Here is a 23,864-nt window from a genome sequence, read left to right on the forward strand (position 1 = left end):
TTTTAATTAGGGATCAATTAGTAAAGCCAAACTGTAAGAACTACAGAATAAAGAGCTCATTGTTGAGCCCTGGCTCTTATGACTCAGTGGATTGAGTGCCAGCCTTCGAACCAAAGGGTAGCTGGTTGGATTCCCAGTCAGGGCATATGTCTGGGTTGCAGGTCAGGTCCCCAGTTGTGGGTGTGCATAAGAGGCAACCACACATTGATGTTTCTCTCCCTCTCTTTCTCCCTTCCTTCTCCTCTCTCTAAACATTAAAAAAAATTCATTGTTGAAATTAGACCTCTGGGGAGGGGAGTTGAAGGACCAGCAAAGTCCCCAACTAGTCAGTCTGAGAAGCCAAGGATGGCCCAGCCACCAAAGAAGAACCACAAAGGGGAGGCTGATGAGAACTCTAAAGGAAGCATTTGCCTTGTTGGGGCCAAAGGCAGGCATCTGCTGATGGATCTGGGGCTGCTGTTGGTCAGCAGGGCTTGTAGGAAGAGCTGAATGCACAGAAGAGGGAGCAAAGACAAGCTGGAACCCACCAGGCACCTCTGCCTCTGTGGGTCATCTCATTGAACCATGTTGGCATTTAGATGTAGTGCTCCCAATTCCTTTCCTGGCCAACTTTATCCTGAAACCACACAAGGTAGGGTTTCTGGGAAACTAGTTTCCAATCTAACCCAGCTAACAGTGGGGGAAGACTCTGGAGGAAAAGTGGTTAACTCCATTTTGGACATGACTTCAAGCTGACCATGGAGATGTCCAGTAAGCACCCGAGCTTGTCCAAATCTCTTCAATGTGCAAGCAAGCTGATTCATGGCTCTAGTTCTAATTTAGCCTCTGGTGAGAGAGTGGAAAGCAGCTGTCGATTAAGAACCTATGGACTAAAGATATTGGTCAGGAGTGAAGGCAAGCTCAAGACACAAAAGGACAGTCCAGAAACGGTCTATAACTTGCAGGTTGTTACTCAGAACAGCGAGGTGGATAGGGCAGGCTCTACAGTGCAGTTAGGAGGGGGTGTCCTGGAGAGATGGCCTGAGATGCCTTAGATATATGTCAGTGGGAAGGCAACTGGTTTGTATGTGTCTCCTGAAATCACTATTTTAAAAGTGCATCTTGCCCTGGCTGGCGTAGCTCAGTAGATTGAGCGCGGGCTGCGAACCAGGCATTGCAGGTTCGATTCCCAGTCAGGGCACATGCCTAGGTTGCAGGCCACGGCCCCCAGCAATCGCACATTGATGTTTCTCTCTCTCTCTTTTCCCTTCCCTCTCTAAAAATAAATAAATAAAATCTTAAAAAAATACAAAACTTGATTAAAAAAAATTCTGTCTTTAAAAAAAAAGTGCATCTTAATTTCAGGGGAGAATGGGAAGGGTTTATAGGAACAAATTTAAAGGACACAGGGACAAAAACTAGAGGGAGTGGTAATGGGAGGGAAGTGGGGAGGGGTGGGTGGGTGGGCTGGACTGGGAGTAAAAAGGAGAAAACTGTACTTGAACAATGATTAAATTAAAAAAAAGAAATAAAAAAGTGCATCTTATTATGCAAGTATAAGATAATATATTTAATGAGTAACACTTCCTTCAGAGATTTCAAAGACTAGTTTGTTCATAGAATTTGGGACCTTGTTGTTTAACTCATAAAGTGAGTTCTGACTGAGATTCCGGGTGATGTAGCGAACGTTCCACACAGACAGGTGTGTGCTATGGAGTCAGTGGAACTCCCGCCGCGGCCGTTACCACTACCGCCAGAACATCCCCATCACTGCTGTTGCTACCCCCACCCAAGCTGGAGGAACAGCGCTGGGGAAAGGTGGCAAAGAGAGGGCAAAGGAAGGTAACAATGCCAAAGGAACATGGAAGAGAATAGTGCTTTCAGGTAAATTTTCTCTATTGTTACTGAATAACAAATGTAATCAATGAGCAATTATGTTTGCAATATTCTTTTCCCTCTATCTACTTAGTAATCAGATGAAGCCTTGGCTCCTTGTTAGGGTCTGTGCAGGAAAGAAGGATATGTTCCTCTGACTACCTTATGCAAAACAGGGCTTCCATTCCTCTCTCTACTCCGAATCTGTGACACTTTTCATAAGAGTACTTGCCTGTCTGATACTATGTTTACATGTGTCCTTTATTTATTTTCTGTTTTACATATCAGAATATGAGCTTCTTCTCAGTCTGGGCCCATTTTGTTCACTGCTATATCTCCAGAAAATCAAACAGTACCTGGCCTATTGCAGACACTCAAGTATTTGCTGAATGAATGAATGAATGAATGAATAAATAAATGACACTATATCCTAAGAATGGCTCCCTGAGAAAGTGGTGTATTATGGCTATCTATTAGAAAAGATTGAGTCAAAGTAAAAAAATAGTATTAAGGTGTATTATATATTTTTCCAACAGTTCATCAAGCCTCAGAAAAACTGTAAACTTTACCTGCATGTACCAAATAGCAATTGAAATATTTAATATACATTTTGGTCAGAAGAGCTTAAAAGACTTTGCCAGTATCCATTCTCTTCCCCTACTTCTTGGCTTACTTGTCTATTTCCATTGCTGGGTCTTTTCCCTCCTGCTGCTAACAGGCATTTCCCTTGGATTTACTTTGGACTCCTTTCTGACTTCTCTTAGTCGTGAGTTTTTCTAGGTCAGCTTCTCAGGTCTCATAAGGCCTTTTCACCTAGACAAAGGGGTAGGCCACTGGTCGGACAGTGTAATGGGACTCTGTCCTGGGCTCCATCTGACCTGCGTAACCCTTTGTATGAGCATACGGACAGCACTACAAATTCTTCCCATGTAACTTCGAGGGCAGGACACAAGCCTGACCTGTCTGTGTATCTTACGCACTGTGCACAGTAGTTGGCCTATTGCAGAGACTGAAGAAGTCAGTGGATGCTGATCAAATTTGTTGATGAGACTGAAGTATTTAAGAGCGACATAATTTGGGGACTGGCTTTAAAATTTTCCATTAAAAAAGTAAATAGAATAGGCCCTGACTAGTGTAGCTCAGTGAATTGAGCACAGACTGCAAACCAAAGGGTCTCCAGTTGGATTCACACTCAGGGCACATGCCTGGATTGCAGGCCAGGTCCCCAGTATGGGGTGCTTGAGAGGCAACCACACATTAATGTTTCTATCCTTATCTTTCTCCTTCTCTTCCCCTCTCTCTAATAAAAAAACTTATAAGTAATAAATAATAGAATAAAATAAAGTGGCTGAGGACACAGACAAAATAAGTGAAAAAATGTTGATAATGGTTAAAACTGGTGATGGGTATATTGGGGCTCATTATATTCTTCTCTCAATTTTTATGTAACTTTAAATTTTTCCATAAAAAATGAAACAAATATTTGTTGATTAGACAGATCCAGGGAGGCTTGCTAATATGCTAATAGTTCTAGAAGCATTCATACAGTGGAAATTTGTAAATAAGATTCTAAATAGGTATGAGTAGCTATACCTAATACAGTTGTGACTTTAGGGAATTAAATATAAATTAGAAAAGCAGCAAAAGCACTTCAAACTTATGATAGCTTTGCTTGTCTCTTTAATTTTTAATTATATTGCTATGTGTAAGCCATATATAAAGTTTGCTAAAGCCTACTTGCCTATCACATAGCCCACCATTTTGTTTATCACATCACAAAAGTCTTTCCTAGAGATGAGATTTTCACATAGTTTAAAGGGTGAAAATTCTATTGCCAAGAATCTTAAAGATGTTTGCTTATTTTCTATAGCCACTACTTTATTTATATTCATTTTTAATTTATTGACATCTATCAAAATTGTGCATTTTGTTTGCCCAGTTTATTATTATGTATTAAACAGAATAACATAACTGTAAGCAGGTAATGATATCTATTTGTACATTTTATCACAATGTATTAATACATGCACATTACTTAATTCTGAAATACTCAGATTAAGTTTCTGTTTGAAAAATTCTCTCATTGATTTACTGATATTTTCTTCAACTAGTTTTATGAAGAATACATTTCTCCCTAAGCACTGAAATTTCATGTCTGTAAGTAGTATGTTTTCACGTGTTATGGTTCTCAGTGTCCTGTTCACTTGGCAGAGAAGGGGCAGCCATTGTTTTGAGTGTCCCCTATCACTAATTGCTTCACCATGTATCTTGTTTGATGCTAAAACCAGACCTGTTTACTTTACGGATAAAAAAGCAGATGCTCTGAGAAATTGACTATTTTGACTAAGGTTGTATAGTTAGTAAGTTAAGACAGTTTAAAAAATCCAAAGTCTACATCGTTCACACTATATTGTCTGTCTGTATTCCAACTTTCAATGCTTGAATTTTCAATATGAGGTCATGATATAGTATTGAGTGAAAATGGCAGATTCCAGGATGGTATGCAAAATATGATCCTACTTATAATTCAGAAAAGATTACATATATATTATTATATATGTATATTATACAATCATTATGATATATTGATATATTTATGTTAATATATCACTATAATTTATGCATATTATATATCAATATAGTATTAGTAATATTTAAAATTATTGTATAGTAATATCTATTACAAATATACACTACATATTTGGAAAGGTAAAAAGCTGTTAATTCTACTGGAACTGAGATTTGGGAGTCGAGAGTGGGATGGAGAGACAAATAGAAAATTCTTTTGTTTCTACTTTGTATCCTTCTATATTGAACTTAAAAATGTTTTTCATTATATATTATTATCATATAAAAACATTTTGTCATTATCATTGAGGACATGAAGTGGACTCATTTCTTACCTAAACCATCAACATTCTCGAATACTTATTATAATGCTTAGGATGTTTTAAGTCCCTGTGTCCTCCAGACATTCTTATTGCTGTAGGCCCCACCCTTCATTACATCTAATGCATTAAATGTACTCATATCAAATAAAATTTATGTGAGTTGAACTCAAGTGATCTAGTTTTCAAAATGCCACACTTCACAGCACTTGAAGCCACAGACTTGGATGTTTCAGATTTTGAAATATTTTCTAACCAAAGCATTTTTCTTAGGTCTCTAATATTTCCATAGGACCTTGCAAAGATCCCATGCCTTAGGAGTTGTGCATAAAATAAATAAAAATGTCTCATGTGCTGAATACTGCTCTAGATGCTTCTGATAGGAAGGGTGTCAGCGCTCCAGAAAGCTATCATCCAGCCCCACATCTTTTCCCCCCTTTCCTCAGTCCATACCTCTTTTCCACTGCAGACCTAAAAAATTCTGTTCTTACACGCAGTTTGGTTTTAGTGTCTCCCATTTTCTTGTGAACGCTTTAATTAGGACAAAAGTATTTTAAGTCAGCTAACACAGAGTACAAAAGTAATTATGCTCATATATTGAAATCAAATTCCTAGGTGTCAAGCATGTATATCCATATACCTGGGGTTAAACATTGGGCTGATTTCTCTGAGTATTTGTTCTTAGGTGTCTGGCTGACTCTGTGGAGATTTTGCATTTATTTCGTTCTGTCATCAGGTCAATCACCAAGTTGTTCAGTATTAACTATGTGGTTTTTGGAGGAATCACAGAAAGATGCATCAGAATATTCAATTCTAGGCCTATATAAAATTGGGAGGAACCAAAGCAAATTGCAAAGAAAAAGGTCTGCTTGAAGAGATTTTCAGCGCATCATTCCTGAGATGTAACTCAATTTTTTTTATCTTGTTTGCAGAGTGTTTTGGAAATCAAAGGAATGGGATGAGAAAACATTAACATTTGATTCGGATGAGGAAATCCCACCTTCACCAAAAAAGCTTATTATAAAGAAGGAGACACTATCAAGCGACTATGAAGACCACGACGAGCAGATCTCTGATCAAGTAATCACATGTCTCTGTTCCATCTGCAAGCGCAGAATTGGCCTACCTGAACTTTTCCTCCATAAAAAACAACACGCAGCTCTGGCCACACTGGGTCTTCCACAGAAGGGTGAAAGTAAGCCAGCACCCTCAGTGATTGCTATTCAGAGACAGCTAACAATTACTAAACTATTGTCATCTTTTACATTTACTGAAAAAGTTCTACAGAACATTAATAATGCTGTTGAACTACTTTGGAAGAAACAAATACCAGCATACCATAATATTGATAACATTCACAACAGTTCCATATATCCACAAAAAATCTGCCATCTGTTAATTAAAGGAGTAGCCATTTGTGATGACAGGAACGCTACATGGAAAGTTGATATGAATGATAAATTCACTGTTGTAAATAATTTTGGCAATAAACCCAATGTGTGTTTTTTTGGTTTGTTTGATGGGCATCACGGTGCCTCAGCAGCAGACTTGACATCGATGGAACTCCCAGTTTTGCTTCTCCATCAACTTTCCAGATTTGATCCTTCCTACCAAATGACCACTGAAGAGCAAAAACTAATCAGTTCCTTTCATACAGTGTTTAGGGAAGAATACAGAGCTATGGAAATCCTCTTCTCTATGAAGAAACGAACAAAAGAGTTCAGGCATGAGCTGCAGAACATACACAAAGCCTTTGCAAAAGCATTTTGGAGAATGGATAGGCTTTTACGTCTTGGAAGGAAAGAAGTATCTAGGGTTCAATGGAGTGGCTGTTCTGCAGTTGCCTGTATATTGGAATGCAAGATTAAGAGTCCCTATACCAAGAGGAGTCAGAGGGGAACTACTGATCGTGATGGTTGGCCAAAGAGGTTGCCACAAATAATTTATGGAGAACTACATGTTGCAAACACTGGTATGTACATTGAATAATGTCAGGTTACAACCATAACATTTTTTATTCCTGGCAGCGAAGGCTCTTATGCTTCCAAAATTATTTTGTGATTTCTTAATGCCTAGAAATTGAATTGACTAATTTAAGAAATGACCAATACCCAGTTTAAATGCAGATTGCAGGCACACAATTAATTGCAGTTATTTATCAAGGAGGCACATATATGAAATAATGTATTCAAAACATTAAATTTCCTAAGTGGGTAGCAATACAGCTGTTGATAAAGGCAAAGCAAATATATTTGTTTAGATCTGAATGAAACAAAAAAACCTTTCTCCCACTTCTCTTTTTCAAGAGAATGGAAAGTTCTTCGATACTGTTAGTATAATTGTTCATTTGGTCCAATTGTTCATTTGGTTCATTTGGGTTGGTTATTCTGGTAATTAATATACTTTCAATAGGCCACGCTGTGCTCACTGGCCAGGTAGCATCAGTTTCACCTTACAGAAAACAGTAGTTCATGCCTCAATTTTATGGGTATACATTCTCAAATATTTACTGTGTTCTTTTAATTTTTTTTCAATTTTTAGTCATAGTAAAAGATTTTATTTATTTATTTTTAGAGAGTGAGGAAGGGAGGGAGAACGTGAGGGAGAGAAACATCAAATGGCCGACTCTCACATGCCCCCACCTAAGGACCTGGCCTGCAACCCAGGCATGTGGCCTGACTGGGAGTGGAATCAGCAACCTCTCTGTTCGCGGGCCGGCACTCAACCCACTGGGCCACACCAACCAGGGCTTCATATGAATTTTAAGATCAGCTTGTCAATTTCTCAAAAATATCTAGGATATTTTGGTTTCTACCAAAAAAAGCATTATGTTGATTCTGCAGACCAATTCAAGTATTGTCATCTTAACAAAATATACAGGGTCAGGCACAAATAATGTCCCTTTTATATTACAAAATTATAAGCATGTAATTCTGTAACACAAAATATCACACTCAAGTACACCATTATGACATTTAAGGTGAAATTTTTCAAATTGAAACTGTAAGTTATTGCACTCATATTATTATCCTACCAACCACACATAAGCAGCTATTACTTCTGCCAGACCCTGTGTATTACATATAATATGTATTCTTGTTGTTTAAGCATTTAAAATAAATTTAAATAAGACAAATTGACATATTTACCCATGTAGTTACCATTCCTGGTGCTCTTTATTCCTTTTTGTAGATCTATATTTGTCTGGTATTATTTTCCTTCTGCTTGAAAAATGTCTTTAATAGTTTTTATAATATAGTATGTATCTTCTGGTGATGAATCTTAAGACACTATTCACACTATTTTTTTTCAAAGATGTGTATTTATTTGGTGTAGAATTCTAGATTGACAGATTCTTCCTTCTTTCCTTCTTGCTGTGAAGGTATTTTTTATTTTATTTTCCATATCTATGAGTTTTTTTTTCATCCCTTCACCTTTTTCACCCAGTTCTCCAACCCCCCACCCCCTTTCACAGTTGTCAGTCTGATCTCTGTATTGTTGAGTCTGTTCCCATTTTGTTAATTTTGTTCATTAGATTCCACATATAAGTGAAATCATATGGAACTTGTCTCTCTCCAACTAGCTTATTTCACTTAGCATAAAACTCTCCAGGCCCCTCATTCATGCTGTCACGAAAGGTAAAATTTCCCTTTCTTTTTAACAGCTGAGTAGTATTCCATTGTGTAAATGTGCCACAGCTTTTTTGTCTACTCATCTACTGATGGACACTTGTGCTGTTCTAAATTTGGCTATTGTAAATAATGCTGCCAATGACATAGGAGTGCCTATATTTTTTTGAATTTCTTTGGGTATATTCCCAGAAGTGGAATTGCTGATCTACGTTGCATTGTTTATGATGAGGAATCTGTTGTCTAGATCACTGTTCCTCTCTGCCTATAATATGATTACCCTCTTTGGATGGTGTAAAGGTTGTATCATTGGTTTTAAGCAAAACTGATTGTGCTGTACTTCAAATTCCATCCTGCCCCTGTTTTCTCTTATCCTTAAGGAATTTCAAAGATATACTTCAGGCCAATTGAAATTATCCAAAATCTCCATAATGCTCTTTTCATTTTTAAAAACTTTTTGGCTCCATGCTTTGTTTTAGAATTTTTATTGCTGTCTTCAAAATCACTCATCTTCTCTTCTGCAATGGCTAATTTTCCATTAATCACATCCACTGTATTTTCATTGTTAACATTGTAGTTTTCATCTTTAGAAGTTTCATTTTTTAAGTTATCTTCCATGTTTGTACTTAACTTTTTAAACATAGGGCACGCTGTTGTAACTTTTGATGTTCTTGCCTACTGATTCCAACATCTGTGTCATTTCTGAGTTAGTTTCCGTTGTTTGCTTTTTTCATTTTATTGTGGCAGGATTTTCTTGCTTACTCGCATGCCTGGTGTTCTCATTTCCTAGGTCTGCCATACAAATTAACACAAACTTGGCTGCTTTCAACAACAAAACTCCATTCTCTCCCAGTTCTGGAGGCCAGAAACCTAAAATTAAAGTGTTGGCAAGGCCATGCTTCCTCTGAAGCCTCTAAGAGAAAACGCTTGCTTCTTTCAGCCTGTAGTGGCTCCAGGCACTCCTTGGCCTGTGGCTGCAAAACTCCAATCTCTGCCTCCATCTACTCACGGCTTCCCACTCTTCTGTGTTTCTCTTCTCTAATAAGGATTCTGTTCTCTGGATTTAGGACCAACTTGGATGATCTCAAGATTCAATTACACTTGCAAAACTGTTTTTCCCCCCGCCAAAAAGATCATTTTCAGAGGCTATAGCGGTTAGCATGGGGGCATATTTTCTTTTTTTTGGACATTATTTTAAGTTTTGTTTTGGGATGAAGTTATTCCCCAAATAGTTTGATACTCTTAGATGTACCTTTTATGATATGTCAGGCATGTCCAGGATAGTGCTCAATTTGGGGCTAAATATTTTCCTCTGCTGAGGCGAGTCCTTCCTAAGTTCACTACCTAATGACCCACTAATTTATATTTTTCCAGTATGACTGGTGAGAACAGACATTGTTACCAACCCTAGGTGAGCCCTGGGTGATATTCTCTTTAATCCTTTAAAAATAGTTGTTCGCTTTGTTTTTTGCCAGTATTGGGAGGGGTTTCCTCATACACACCTTGGTTGATATCCTACTGAACACTGGGGGAGGCTTCTCTGCAGCTTTTCTCTGTGATAGTCTATCCTAGGTCAACAGCTCCGTGGTGTCCTCAGACTCAGTTCAATCACCTCAACACAGATGAAAGGTAATTCCAGTCACTGGCCAGCAGCAGAAATTGCCTAAAATTTTTATTTTGGGGAATCACCAGAGGCCTATGTTATCCTGAGTATGCATTTGCTGCTGCCTGTTAACACAAGCAACTTGAGGTTTTCCAGACAACAAATACAAACCTCAGAAATGTGAGTTCGGCTCCAAACCACTGCAATAAAGCAAGTCATAATCTTTTGGCTGGGGGAGGGTTTCAGTGAAAAAATGCAGCATATACGAAGCACAATGAAGAGCAATAGAACAAGGAATGTCTGTACATGAAGGTCGGTGGTTCCAAATGGTAGTTCCCTTTTTTTTCACTGTTCATCTTCAGCTTGAAATAGTCTTTGTTGTTGTTGTTGTTATTTGGGTGGTGCTTAAGAGGCATGTTTTAGTTCATTTTTTTCAGTGAGGTCATGATCCTTTCAGGTACTAGCTGTGTTGGGAAGAACCATTAGTTTTCCCCACCTTAGACAGGCCCTAGGTTTTGCCTCCTGTTCTACAACCTTGTGAAAATTAAAAGCTCATTTATTTAGCCCGTACTCTTCTGACCTGAGAACTCTTTCTTAATAGCTCATCACTGCATCTGACCTAAAAGTATATGCAAATCATCCAGGGCATTTCTGGTTCTCAGTGGAAAGTCAATCGGAGACCCAGACTGCCACATACTGCTCCTTTGTAGTATTTATTTACTATATCTGCTATTCCAATATTTATTGTCTAGACTATTTGTTCTTAATACTTTTTATTAATGAGGCCCCTCAAACTACTTTTGTTCCCTAGCATCTAGTTTTCTGCTCCATGAACCCACTCAAGATCCAAAGAGGAAGCAGGGCTGTACCCACTTCTTTTCTATTATTCCCAATTCTTTAATTGTTGGCCAGCTCAAGTCCCCTTCCTGATCTTCTTCCCCAAGTTACCAAGAGACTCCTTTATCTAATCCTCACCACCTTTGAAGTAAGGACAACCATGTTTTTTTTTTTTGTTTTTTTTTAATTTTATTTATCCATTTTTAGAGAGGGAAGAGAGGAAGAGAGAGAGAGAGAAACATCAATGTGCAGTTGCTGGGGGTCATGGCCTGCAACCCAGGCATGTGCTCAGACTGGGAATCGAACCTGCGACACTTTGGTTCACAGCCCGCGCTCAATCCACTGAGCTATGCCAGCCAGAACAACCATGTTTTAATAAATGAGATGACTGAAGGTCACCAAAGTTTTAAATAAGGTTACATCACTATTAGTGAACGATGCGTTGATCTCCTTTACACTAGTCCTGTTACTTCAAATAAACATCACCAACTGTCTTATGTTTTTAGGGTATATCTTCCTTCTTCTGTTGTCTTCACCTTCATTCATGACTGATGCTGTTTTTGCAGATCTCGTTTAATTTTGTCCTTTTCCTATCAAGATTTATTTTGCTCACTCCTGGTAGTCTACGAAGTTGCTATTAAAACCATTTCCAGCCCTACCCTTTCCCCTTAAAACCTAATTCAACTCCAGAACTACCTTATTTTATGCAGGAAAGAAACTTTCTTAAATAACACCAACCTTTTACATACTTTACCATCCCTCCTTTCCCTTTTATTGGTGGTTGGTAGTGGACTCACACATACACAAACTTGATTCTGAGAAGACATTCAACAAATGTTTGACAGCTGGTTGACTGGGGCATAAAGTATCATTAGGCTCCAGATGTACGATCATGAAATACATCTTACATAATGAACGGACTTTTTATACATCCAGTGAAAACTAGCTCCACATCAGTGAGGCTCTTGTGTGTTCAGTAAGAAGCCTGGTGTCCATGTATACAAATTCAGTCTCTTTTTGCCAAAACTACAGTCCTGAAGAAAACTGGATAGGGTGTTCCCCTAACATGACTTATTTACACGCATTTCTGTTACATTTCCATTTTAGGTATATTTCCTAATTTCCATTTAAATTTCCTTAGTTTATGCTACTTTCAACTCCTTTTTGTTTCCCGAATAACTATCTCCTCATTTCCCGTTACTCTTTTCTATTCCCTTAAACTATAATTCTATTTCATAAAAGATTTTCATATTTTGACTTCCGGCCAAGATGGAGGCATAGGTAGTCTCACTGTGCCTCCTCAAGTAACCAAAACTAAGGACAACAAGAATTTAGAAACAAAAAAACAACCAGAACTGAGAGAAATGAACTAAATGGAAGTCTGACTACCATTCATCCAGACCGGTAAGGAGGGGCGGAGTTGGAGGCCTGCAGAGAAGGGCTGAGGGGTCCCGGCAGGAAAAAGCGGTGGCTTGCAGATGTGGCTGCGCAGGGTGCAGACGGCAGCTGGCGGACCCCAGAAGCACGGGGGCAGCTGACCGACCGGTGGGAGACCCTGGGTGCGGGAGGCAACAAGCAGGCCCAGTGAGGCGCACAAGGCAGCTGGCTGTCCGCAGCCACATATTCACACGCAAACTAAGGGAAAACGGGCAGCGACACAGACCACGCAGCCCAGGGACCCAGCACCAGGAAACAAAGCCTGAAGGCACTGACTGAAAACACTGGTGGGGGTTGAGGCCCAGAGATTCTCTCAGCCTCACAGGAGGCTCCTTGGGGAGACCCAGAGTCCGAGAAAGTACACAAGCCCACCCGCCCGGGAGCCAGCACCAGAAGGGCCCAATTTGCTTGTGGGAAGTGGCAAAGGGGACTGAAGTCCTAGAGACAGTGGAGCAGCATCACTGTTCCCTCTAGGACCCTGCCCCCACATACGTCACAACCCAGTGACTGAAGTGCCTCGCACTGGTGAACACCTAAGACTCCGCCCCTCATACATAACAGGCACAACCAGACCAAAGGAAAAGTAAAATAAAATAAAATAGATGGCTCAAACAGAATTAAAAGCCTCAGAGCCAGTTTTTTTAAGAGACCGAGAGATAGCCAACCTATCAGATGCATAGTTCAAAGCACTGGTGATCAGGATGCTCACAGAATTGGTTGAGTTTGGTCATAAATTATATGAACAAATGCAGGCTACGATAAGAGAAATGAAGGAAAATGCACAGGGAACCAATAGTGATGGAAAGAAAACTGGGTTTCAAATCAATGGAAGGGACCAGAAGGAGGACAGGAACAACCAAACAGAAAAGAATGAAGAAACAAGAATTCAAAAAAATGAGGAGAGGCTTAGGAACCTCCACGACATCTTTAAACGTTCCAACATCCCAATTATAGGGGTACCAGAAGGGGAAGAGGAAAAACAACAAGTGGAAAAGTTATTTGAACAAATAATAAAGGAGAACTTCCCCAATCTGGCAAGGAAAATAGACTTCCAGGAAGTCCAGGAAGCTCAGAGAGTCCCAAAGAGGTTGGACCCAAAGAGGACTACACCAAGGCACATCATAATTACATTACCCAAGGTAAAAATGAAGGAGAGAATTCTAGAAGCAGCAGGAGATAAGGGGATAGTTACCTACAAAGGAGTTCCCATCAGACAGTCAGCTGATTTCTCAAAAGAGACCTTGCAGGCAAAAAGGGGCTGGAAAGAAGTATTCCAAGTCATGAAAGGCAAGGACCTACATCCCAGATTGCCTTATCCAGCAAAGCTTTCATTTAGAATGGAAGGGCAGATGAAGTACTTCTCAGATAAGGTCAAGTTAGAGTTTATCATCACCAAGCCCTTATTATATGAAATGTTAAAGGGACTTATCTAAGACAAAGAAAATAAAAAAACATGTATAGTAAAGTGACAGTAAACTCACAATTATTAACAACCACACCTAAAACAAAACAAAACCAAAGCAAACTAGAACAGAACCACAGAAATGGAGATCACATGGAGGGTTAGCAACAGGGAAGCGGAAGGAGGAGAGAGGGGGAAAAGATACAGAGAATAAGTAGCATAGACAATAGGTAGAAAATAGACAGGGGGAGGGCAAGAATAGTATGGGAAATGTAGAAGCTAAAGAACTTATGACACATAGACATGAACTAAAGGGGGGGGAATGTGGGTGGGAGGGGGTGGACAGGGTGGAAGGGAGTGAAGGGGGAAAATGGGACAACTGTAATAGCATAATCAATAAAATATATTAAAAAAAGATTTTCATATTTTATATAAATGGGTCTGATACAAAATATAGTTTCGTCTCAATCTGTTTTGAATAAGCTTGTTGCCTGCTTTCCCCGTCATGGAAGACCTTTATCAAATGTCTACTTATTAAAGTACCTTCTTAAATCCTCACAAAAACCTTGACAAAAAAACACTGCAGGTGGAAAAATCAGTTATTCAGGTACATAAAGTGACTTAGTGAAGGTCACATGGACACAAAGTTGGGACTCAAGTTCAGATGTGTCAGGCTCCCAAGTCTGTCCTTTCCCTATGCTTTCTTCTAAGCAAGCCATCTTTTTATTCCAGGGCACTCATGCATCCTGGCTAGGTATGTTTCCTTTTCTTATCACTACATAAAACTTTCCTTTTCTCTAATTCTTTCTTAAACTGTCATGTTATCAAGTAGCTTTGCTAGCTTCATCTGCAAAAAATCTTCATCTGGTCCATTCAGACCCAGAATTCCCCTTAGTATTCTAGGGTCCCTCTGATTCACAGGAATATTGTTTTCACAAGTTGGAAATAACCCAGCAATTGGGGGAGGCAGTTACATCCTTGCCCTCTACATAAGGAACACTTTGCTGGACTATACATTACATCTTAAAAAGGCTTAAGTACCATCTCACAGCAGTTTTTCTTAATCCCTGAACAATTAATGTCCCTAACATGTTACTCTTCCAGCAGCCATTCCATTTTTGCTCTGGTAACATTTTCTCAAGAGCACACTTTCTCCAGCTACTGATAACTTTGTCTAGGAATTTAAATTCTTTATTTATGCTTAGATTCATTAAAATTTTTGTGTGGGGATCTTCATCACAGTTCATTGCTAATTCTCATATTCTCTGAACAGATGTTACAGGGACCCAACTTTAAAACCAATCTGTCCTCCTTTTTAGTCATGACTTGCTCTTCTTTCTTCCTTCAGTTTTGCAGACACATGGACATACAGTGCTGTTTTAAAATCTTCCTCATTTCCCATCCTCCTTGGGGCTTTTTGTTCATTAGCTTATCCTCACTTTTAGCTTAATAGTCAACCCCTTTCAACCACCCCATTTGCGGCTGACAGCAACCCTAGGTGGTCCAGGAAATAAAACGATTGACTTAGCACATCCAATTTTTCTTACCTGTTCCATTAACACTCTTCAGGCCCTCATTCTTACTTATCCCTCTACTTCCTGGACTATGCATGAATAGTTGAGAAGTACAAGGCACCTGTCCTTCACTTTCACCTTCTCTTCACATGCCATTCATACGGCAAGAATGTGACTTATTTGGAAGGCACTATCTCCTTTTTTTATCAGGATCAATAATTTGTCAAAGAAATTTAATAACTCACCTAAAGTCAGACAGGAAGTCAATGGCAGAGCAAAAACTGCAACCATGATTTAGTGTCCCTTCTAGAAAATAGTAACGAAAGAGTAAAATCAGCCAAAATGGCATTTCCTATTCTCCAGCGCAGCAATTAAAAAAAAAAAAAAGGCAAACAGTGCATATGGCTATGTATATCAAGCTCTCTGCAAAGGCAACTAAAATCAAAATGCCAGTTTACTACCCTTCCAATGTTAAATACATAACTATCAAATTCTCTTCAATTCAGAGTAGAAAAATAAAGCTTTTTCTTTTTGCCAAATGGGCTTTGAACTGTGACATAAGTAAACATTTAGGAAGTCAGAGGTTCTAACTATTCTGGCCCAAAATCTGTCCCATTTTTCAGAGCTATGGTTGCACTACTTTCATGTGTGCATACACATAAGGAAATTTAAATTTAATTTAAAAGAGGTACTGTCTTCCTTATAGAACAATTCATTTTACAAAGTTGCCATTTCCTGTCGCTGGTACAGTAATAATTTACAACTAGCTAAAATCAAGAATTATTTTTAAAAAGATTTTATTTATTTAGAGGGGAAGGGAGGGACAAAGAAAGGGAGAGAATCACCCCCACCCCCGCCCCCACCGGGGACCTGGCACACGCTGGGAATCAAACTGGCAACACTTTTCTTCAGAGGCCAGTGTTCAATCTACTGAGCCACACCAGCCAGGGATGACGAATTAATTACTTTACTGATTTACCCTTTGCAGAGTCTAAGTAGAATAATCAGCAGAAAAAGACATGTGAATACAAATTAACAAACCCCACCACAAAGAAGAGGTCATGTAATTTTTAGGATTATCATTTATACAGTCCTTAGACCTAAAATATTTTCCACATACATCTTCAACTTTTGGTCCAACTGATTAACTCAAATACCTTAACAATTTCCATTATGTGAAAGAGACAATAGGCTCAGTCTATGCCTGATACTAATCCCTCGCTAACCTATGTTTTCTGTCCCATCATACTAGACTATAGACCTCAATCTTCTGAAATTTAAATTCCTTTACCTTATAAACTGGGGGTTTAGCACTGGCTGGGGTGGCTCAGTGGATTGAGTGCCAGACTGCAAACCAAGGGGTCGCCAGTTCAATTCCCAGTCAGGGCACATGCCTAGGTTGTAGGCCAAGTCCCCAGTGCAGGGCACATGAGGGGCAACCACACATTGATGTTTCTCTCCTTCTCTAAAAATAAAAAAAAATCTTAAAAAAATAATTTGAGATTTAGGCTTGAACCTCTGTAACAACAAACTTCTGATTTAGGGTATAGCACAGAATATTCTATAATTCTCATTATTCCAGGAACAGTCATTCTCAAAGGTATTATAATATTCAAACATCATTAACCCCACCTCAGAATTTAAATACTTTTATAAATGATTCTGTATCAAATATGGACTATGCTTGAATATACAATTATGTTCTCAAAACTTGCAGAAAATTAGTCTTCCTAACAAAGAAATCTTTTTATAAACCAAAGAAAGTACTGGTAAAACCACCCCTCAATCTGTTCAGAGCACTGTTTATTTTCTTAAGATTTCAATGAAGCACACATAACAGGTTCATCTGAAACATTAACTATAATAGACTTTTATGATTTCAGTTTTCAATCAAAAGGTTTAATTTCATGATGGCTAACTATTAACCACTTAATACATTAATAATACATAGTTTTTTCTTCACAGGGGTAAGTGACTTGATTTCTTTTTAGCCACACACATCAGGAACCTCGCAAGACTGACATTAACAGTGGTATTTTAATTTTTTCATCACCCAAACATATATTCAGTTTTTACCTTTTACCAATTATAAAATCACCAAATTTCACTTTTTTAAAAAAATTCAAGGTTTATGATCTTAAATGAAAAGGTATTTACTTAAACATTTAAAAATGTCTGCTCTATGGAATATATGTTCATTATAAAAAAGTTAAACTCTTGGCTCTACAAAATAAGTAACATTTGGAAGTGGTTTCATAAACAAATCTGACTTTTCAGTATCTATAATTTTAGTTATTTTAATACTAAATGCAGTATTTTAAACACTAAATTGCTTTAAAATAAGGAATAAACTGGCTTCCCAGTCTGACTTACTATAAATCATCCAATTAATGATATCACTATTACACATACTGGTTTATGCAATGAAACACAGACTTAATAAAGTTAACAGAATACTTTGATACAATTGGTTATTAAATCTCTACATCAATTTTTTCTAATAATCTTTTAGGTAACGTGCAAGCAGTCTTATGCAGAAATGGGCATGGGTTTTGCCTAACCAAAGAACACACTATGCGAAACATAGACGAAAAAGGAAGAGTACTTCAGAATGGAGCAATAATTAGTTCAAATGAACCATATGGGCTCCTAGAAGGAAAAATAAAAACCACAAGAGGACTTGGATTTCATGGAAATCCCAAACTGAAAAAGTTCATTATTCCAGCACCTCAAACTATTTCTGTCCCTATAGATGATTTATGTCAATTCCTTATTTTAGCTACTAATGGACTCTGGGAAGTTCTGGATAACAAGCAAGTCACTACACTGGCAATAACAATGTTTCAAGTGTTTAAAGAAACATATCATTCCATCATCCAAAAAAAATCTTCACCACCCCAAGTTCCTCTGTTTTTCCCAATCAATGAACCAAGCATTTCTAAATCAGACAGTAATATCCATGTATTGTTTCAACGTAAATCTGAAGAATGTGTGTCAAGTAAAAATTCTGAAGAACGTATATCTCATTCAAAATATTCTCAGTATTTCACTCGTGATCCTAGAAATGCACAAATTCTACCAGAAATGACTAATCGTGATCCTTGCAGTAAGGAAGAAACTGACAGACATGTAGGCAGTGTACCAGAAGATTCAAGTGAAAAAGAAAAAATAAGCACTAATAGTTTCTATGAAGATGCAGCTGAGTATATCAGCCATGAACTTGTAAATGCTGCTTTAATGGCTGGCTCCAGAGACAACATTACAGTTATGGTCATACTTCTCAGTGGAAGTGAGTATCAGTTTCTGAAGTAAAAGATAAAAGTTCTGATTATCTAGAATACAAAAATATAAAGACAATTTCTTCAATGAACCAGGTATTAGGATAATAATACATCAATACCACACAAATCATTTTTAAGAATGTGGTTAGGAAAATATAAAAGCAGATTTTAAGTTACACAATACCATTTATATATGTTCACTGTTTCATGCCAAAAAAGAGAGAAAAACCAATACTTGCTTTTTATACCACTTTATTCCAACCTGGGCACCTCAATATAAAACTAAACACTGGTGAACCGTTTTCCTTACTAATTCTGAAGTACTGTAAATATACAAGTTTTGCTAGCAGGTCAACACTTAAATAGATTAAATCATCTCTGACACATGGTAGATTTCATATAATGAAAATACCAAAAACAATTAGTGCAATATACCGAACTGATCCAGATAAAATGAACTTTGGAAAACAAGGCTGCAAGATTGTTACTAACATATATTGCAATACGTATGCTACAAATTACTGGTACATTGTTTTATCATGGTTCTAGCCATGTAGGAACTGAAGCCCCTTCCACTGAAAGGGGGCAAGAAGGGAAAAATTAGCTGTTTTAGTAACTGTACATTTTGTATACTTTTAAGCAATTCTTAAATATTACAGAAAAGCAGTAAACGGATGGAGACTACAATGCAGTACCCTATTTACAGTACAGCTCGAATTTAAAATAATCAAGTTTGAATGTACATAATTGTTAGTGCATTGACTATATCATGTCCAAAGGGAACAAAAGCCCCTTCCATACCCCCAAACAACTAAACCTATATAATGGCCCGCAGTGATTAAACAGAAATTACAGACACCTGGTTTGTTTCACTTTTGTTGAAGAGCTCACGTTTGAAGGAAACACTACCCATTAAAATGCATTTATCAGCTTTCATATTCCTAAAACAAGATGGGGTTAACATTTTATTTTTTTTTACACCCCACTTAAAGTAACAGTACTGTCTACAATTTAAATGCCACTAATGCTCATTCCTTACTCTGTCCTGAAGATGTGGGACTGTTTTCTTGTGGCTAATTTTCTAAAACGTGGAATGTACACTTTAAATATGGATACTGTGAGAAATTACCAGTTGCCTGTATACCATAGCTAAGCATAAATATCTTTAGAACCTTCTTCTAAAAAAGAATGTTTCTGAAAAGCTCAAATTAAATTTGAAATCTTTTTCGTAGATCTGGCTGGATAACTGTAGGTTCAGATAGTCATTTGTCTATACATATCCCTGGTGAAGAGAAATGATTACCCCTAACCTTCCAAGGAAACAAGTGTACACACAGCTCTCATTTCCCCCTTCTACTGCTGAAACATTAGTCAGAGGGTCACATGCATGTTATTAAAAATTAAGTTCAAAACACTTAAAATAATTCTGTATTAGAAACTTGACTCTATTGTAAGTCTCTTCTTTTGGAAGTCATACTGAGCTCCAATTCCACCGTTAATATTTAAGAAGCAGAAGAATATTCCAGCGGGTTCAAACTAGAGGTTTAGTTACTACAACACTGACTCCTGGTTGGCTGCGTGGGTTCAGTAAGGTCTACTCCTCTTCCCCGGGCAGAATTTGCTCCTGGATTCTGTGGTTCATTCTTTGGCAACTTTTTAGCTGAGAGATTAAATTATTAAAATAAACATAATTAGAATATTCATACTACAATTACTTTCATCTGCTTATTTATAATCTTCCTTTCCAGTTAGGTTATCCTCAAGTTATCACATAACCATGTCCATTAAAAAAAAAAAAAAGAAAGAAACAAAGAAAAAGATACCACTGACTGGATGGTTACCTAGTGTACGCACTCCAACCTAGGGCCAAACTCGCAACTCAGGCATGTGCCTGAGACCTTTTGGTTTGTGGGATGACGCCCTACCAACTGAGTCACACTGGTCAAGGACACCATATGTCCATTCTGTCCAAATCTTTACTGAGTATCTATTAAATATCAAAACATTGGTCACTATCCTTAGGGAGTTTAGTGAGCTGATGAAAGGGTAAATGGGGACCAGTTGCTGACATACAATTAAAACTTAACTTGACTAGAACTATAGTAAATTCTTTACATATATTCACTTAGCAATACCAGGAAAGTTGTACTTATTTCATAATCATTACTTTTAAAAACTCTAAGTTAATAAATGTGTTTGTAAGGGCAGCTCAACTTGTATCAGTGTTCTTTGGACTGCCACAAACACTTTTTGGAACAAGTCAAGATATAAACAAATACCATTACCATCACCCCAGAAGAAATTTTCCTCTACTGTGATACCTAATTATTATTCAAAATTATGACAGATCACATCTCTTATTTTCTTTCTGGCTTATAGACTTCACCTTTCAAATACCTACCACTTTTCTCTTCTGTGGATGATTAAGAATACTAATCTGATTCAACAGTAACTCTACCTAGTAAGTAAGACTGTTCCTCAGGCTCTCTCAAAAAAAACTTTTTCCCAATTTTGAGTCAGATGAGCATGGCCTGCCCCTCAATCAGCATTTAATGGCATTTACTCTGCTAAGAGCAGGATAACTAATGCTGTTCTCTGGAGCACAGCTCCTACTGATTAGATGTTGCCTGCTTGGAATCTGAAGATCCTTGATGTGTCAGACTCATTCAATGTTAAACATCTCTAAGAGTACAGACTGTTAAGGGTGGCTAGACACACTGGTCTCCATCACTTTTGGGGAGAAACTACTTACTATAGTAAGACTCTAACTTAACCTCAGCCTTGGCTCAATTTACACAAAAGTTAAACATGCTCTACTTCAAAATCGATATGCCTAGTTGTGTTCTGGATCTTTTATCCTTTATTTGTTGTAACCATCTTTAGAATTCTAGATGCTGGAATGGCCAATGGATCTGGGAGCCAAGAGCAATGAGGTCTGGGAAGAAAACCCATTACCTAGGGCCACTTTTCTAGTAACTGTTCTAAAGATGGTGTTATAAATGGTAATAAAATGGTAAATTTCCAGTCAACTGTATTCACAAAGCCTTGTAGGATAAAGAGTAGACTAGCACTATAACCTTTATTATAGTTAATACCAAGTTAGGTTTAGGACTGAGCAACCATTTTTCACTTTAGCATGCTTCTTCAAGAGCTACCTGTAATTATATATGAGTGAAATCAGGAAGCTGATGGAAATAAACTGCAATGAAGAATTTTTTAGCTTCTACTGGTTAATTTTTACTGTGGTGATAAACTAAAATGCACTTTGTGGATCGCAAAAGAAGTTGTCTCCTGTCTCATATCTCATTGAGTGTTACCAAAGTGAAACCAGTACTGTTTTGTATATGGATAACTGCAGGTTACCAATTTGTCCCTAAATTGATGAACTGTGAGAAACTAAAAATCCTAGATCGAGTCCAAGAAGATGTGCAAGAAAAGAAGCCTCTCAAAACCTTGTACAATGAAAAGCAGACAATAAATTTATTGCAGACTCTCCCATGAAGTAAGTATTCCCTTTGGGAAGTCATCAAAAGTAAAAATGTGAGTATACTGTGTGATTTATTTGTTATAATCTAGTAAAAGAAATGGCATTTCCATTTCTTTCAAGGAAAAAAATATTCTGATTTCAGAAAAATAATTGGAAGCTGTAGTATGTAGGCTATTTTCTGACTGGAAAAATGACGTTCCTAGAACACATGAATAAAAAATACAAATTAAAAACCACCAGAAAGGTTTAAAGTTCAGCTTGATTTGAAGGACCTATCATGTTGTTTTTTGTTAAACTTTCAGGTGCAGTTCTGGGTGTCACTCATCCCCTTTATAAAAAGAGCATATTGCCAAACAATTCTTTGCAAATATGCTAGCATTTCCCTAATAACTGCAAGCCTGAGTTTCTCAGGAAAATATTTTATACAATAAACAGGCAACTTTTTGCCCTAAATGAGCCATCATTAAACTCTTTCATCTAGTGAAAGATATTATGACAGTACTTGCAGCTTTTAATGAAGTTTCTTTAGCCTCTGAATCAGCTCTAAATTGGTCAATCTGTTATGACTTCAATATAAAAGAGTATTCCTTATTTGAGGACAGGAATGTGGACACCCAGTTAATCACTACTGTGTAATAAAAAAATGTTATGGTATAAGAAGAGTGCTTGCACCTGAATAGTGTAGTGGGCAGAAAACTGTGAGAGCCACCTAAATAGACCCTTCTTATAAATCTTCACTTTGAAACTAATGGGAAGGTCAAAAGAAATACTTTTATTTTTGTTTTAGACAAAAGGAAACTTCTTTGTTAGTATTCCAACTTCATCACCTAATTCAACAACTGTGGACTGACTAGCAGTCATCATCAGTTAAAAGTACCTTGAAAGAAAGGTAAGAGGGCTGCACAGGATCACATGACCACTGAGCTCATACAAAGCATAGATGCTGTTTTGCTTTCCTTTTCCCTCTGTGCTTCATGCTTTGGAACTTTCTACTGCAATATTTGCATTAAAATAATTTATACATCTGTATACTTATATACATCAATGATTTCAAAAGAACTTGAAAAATTAGTGCTCTGTTCAGGGCATGAGAGAGATGAAAACTGTTATTGGTCAGTGAGAAAAATCTCATTATGCCTACATGCTGCATTGAAAAATATGGCTCTGAGTTATTACCTTTTATATAAAAAAGTATAACCTAATAGAAAAAAACACATTTATTCAAATTTCTCAGTGAAATCTTTAGGAAATCTATCAGCTCAGAATTCAGGCTTCCAACTCAGAAGAAACTAAATTGCAAGTATTATAACCTAATAGGTAATAATCAAATTTAACAATATTACTAATAAAGTAATGAATACTTAGTCAAATGAATCTAAAATAGTTGTAGAATCATTAAAAAAAAAGAATCCAATAACTTTTTAAAAAGTCAAACTAAAAATGTCCTATGTATAAACTTGTTTTGCCTGTATTTAGTTTGAAAAAAAAAGGTCAATCTTACCTATTGCCATGAATATTTCATTTACATTCATTGATGTTTTAGCTGATGTCTCCATGAATAATAAACTGTTGTCATCTGCATAAGACTGTGCTTCCTGTTTACAGAACAAAAATATAAGATACATCCTTTGCGTATACTACACCTGCTAATGCATTTTTTGTTATTAAAAGAGGCTTCCTTATTACTATTCCAATTAATTACCTGTAACCAATAATTAAGGTAAAAAACAAAGGTTAGAATATTGTGTAGTTTTCTTTTTGCCTTACTTCTTATACTATCCCAGACTGATTAATCCGGTCCCATGTTAAATCTGCTTTCCAGAGAATGAAAAATTTAGCCTATTCTAAATATAAAAATTTCTTTGATCTCAATGGACAATTGTACTTATGCTAATTATTTGCAAAGAAGTCCAAGGGAAACCATGGCTTCAA

General features: G+C 37.3%; 2 protein-coding genes across 2 annotated transcripts in view; one reads left to right on the forward strand and one right to left on the reverse strand.

The window, feature by feature from the left end:
• The first annotated feature begins 737 nt into the window (after nucleotides 1-737).
• Nucleotides 738-18,530, forward strand: PP2D1 (protein phosphatase 2C like domain containing 1). The gene is made up of 3 exons (XM_045856579.1): nucleotides 738-991; nucleotides 5,675-6,714; nucleotides 17,677-18,530. Exons 1-3 carry the CDS (start codon nucleotides 738-740, stop codon nucleotides 18,474-18,476), a joined length of 2,094 nt encoding a protein of 697 aa, XP_045712535.1. The 3' UTR covers nucleotides 18,477-18,530.
• A 150-nt stretch (nucleotides 18,531-18,680) lies between these two features.
• Nucleotides 18,681-23,864, reverse strand: part of RAB5A (RAB5A, member RAS oncogene family) — a 28,191-nt gene continuing 23,007 nt past the window's right edge. The window contains exons 5-6 of the mRNA XM_045857028.1: nucleotides 23,434-23,527; nucleotides 18,681-20,105 (exon numbers count right to left, since the gene is read on the reverse strand). Of these exons, the coding sequence (XP_045712984.1) occupies nucleotides 19,990-20,105; nucleotides 23,434-23,527 (210 nt within the window). The 3' untranslated portion in view covers nucleotides 18,681-19,989. The remainder of the gene's footprint in view (nucleotides 20,106-23,433; nucleotides 23,528-23,864) is intronic.

This window comes from Phyllostomus hastatus, unplaced genomic scaffold (genome assembly GCF_019186645.2).
Source record: "Phyllostomus hastatus isolate PE091 unplaced genomic scaffold, TTU_PhHast_1.1 phas_scaffold_129, whole genome shotgun sequence".
NCBI classification, from domain to species: Eukaryota; Metazoa; Chordata; class Mammalia; order Chiroptera; family Phyllostomidae; genus Phyllostomus; species Phyllostomus hastatus.

Coding starts and splice junctions, on each gene's coding strand:
- PP2D1 (XM_045856579.1), top strand. CDS start 738: ATGGAGATGTCCAGTAAGCACCCGAGCTTGTCCAAATCTCTTCAATGT. Junction 992..5,674: donor AGGGCAGGCTCTACAGTGCA/GTTAGGAGGGGG, acceptor TCTTGTTTGCAG/AGTGTTTTGGAAATCAAAGG. Junction 6,715..17,676: donor ACTACATGTTGCAAACACTG/GTATGTACATTG, acceptor ATAATCTTTTAG/GTAACGTGCAAGCAGTCTTA.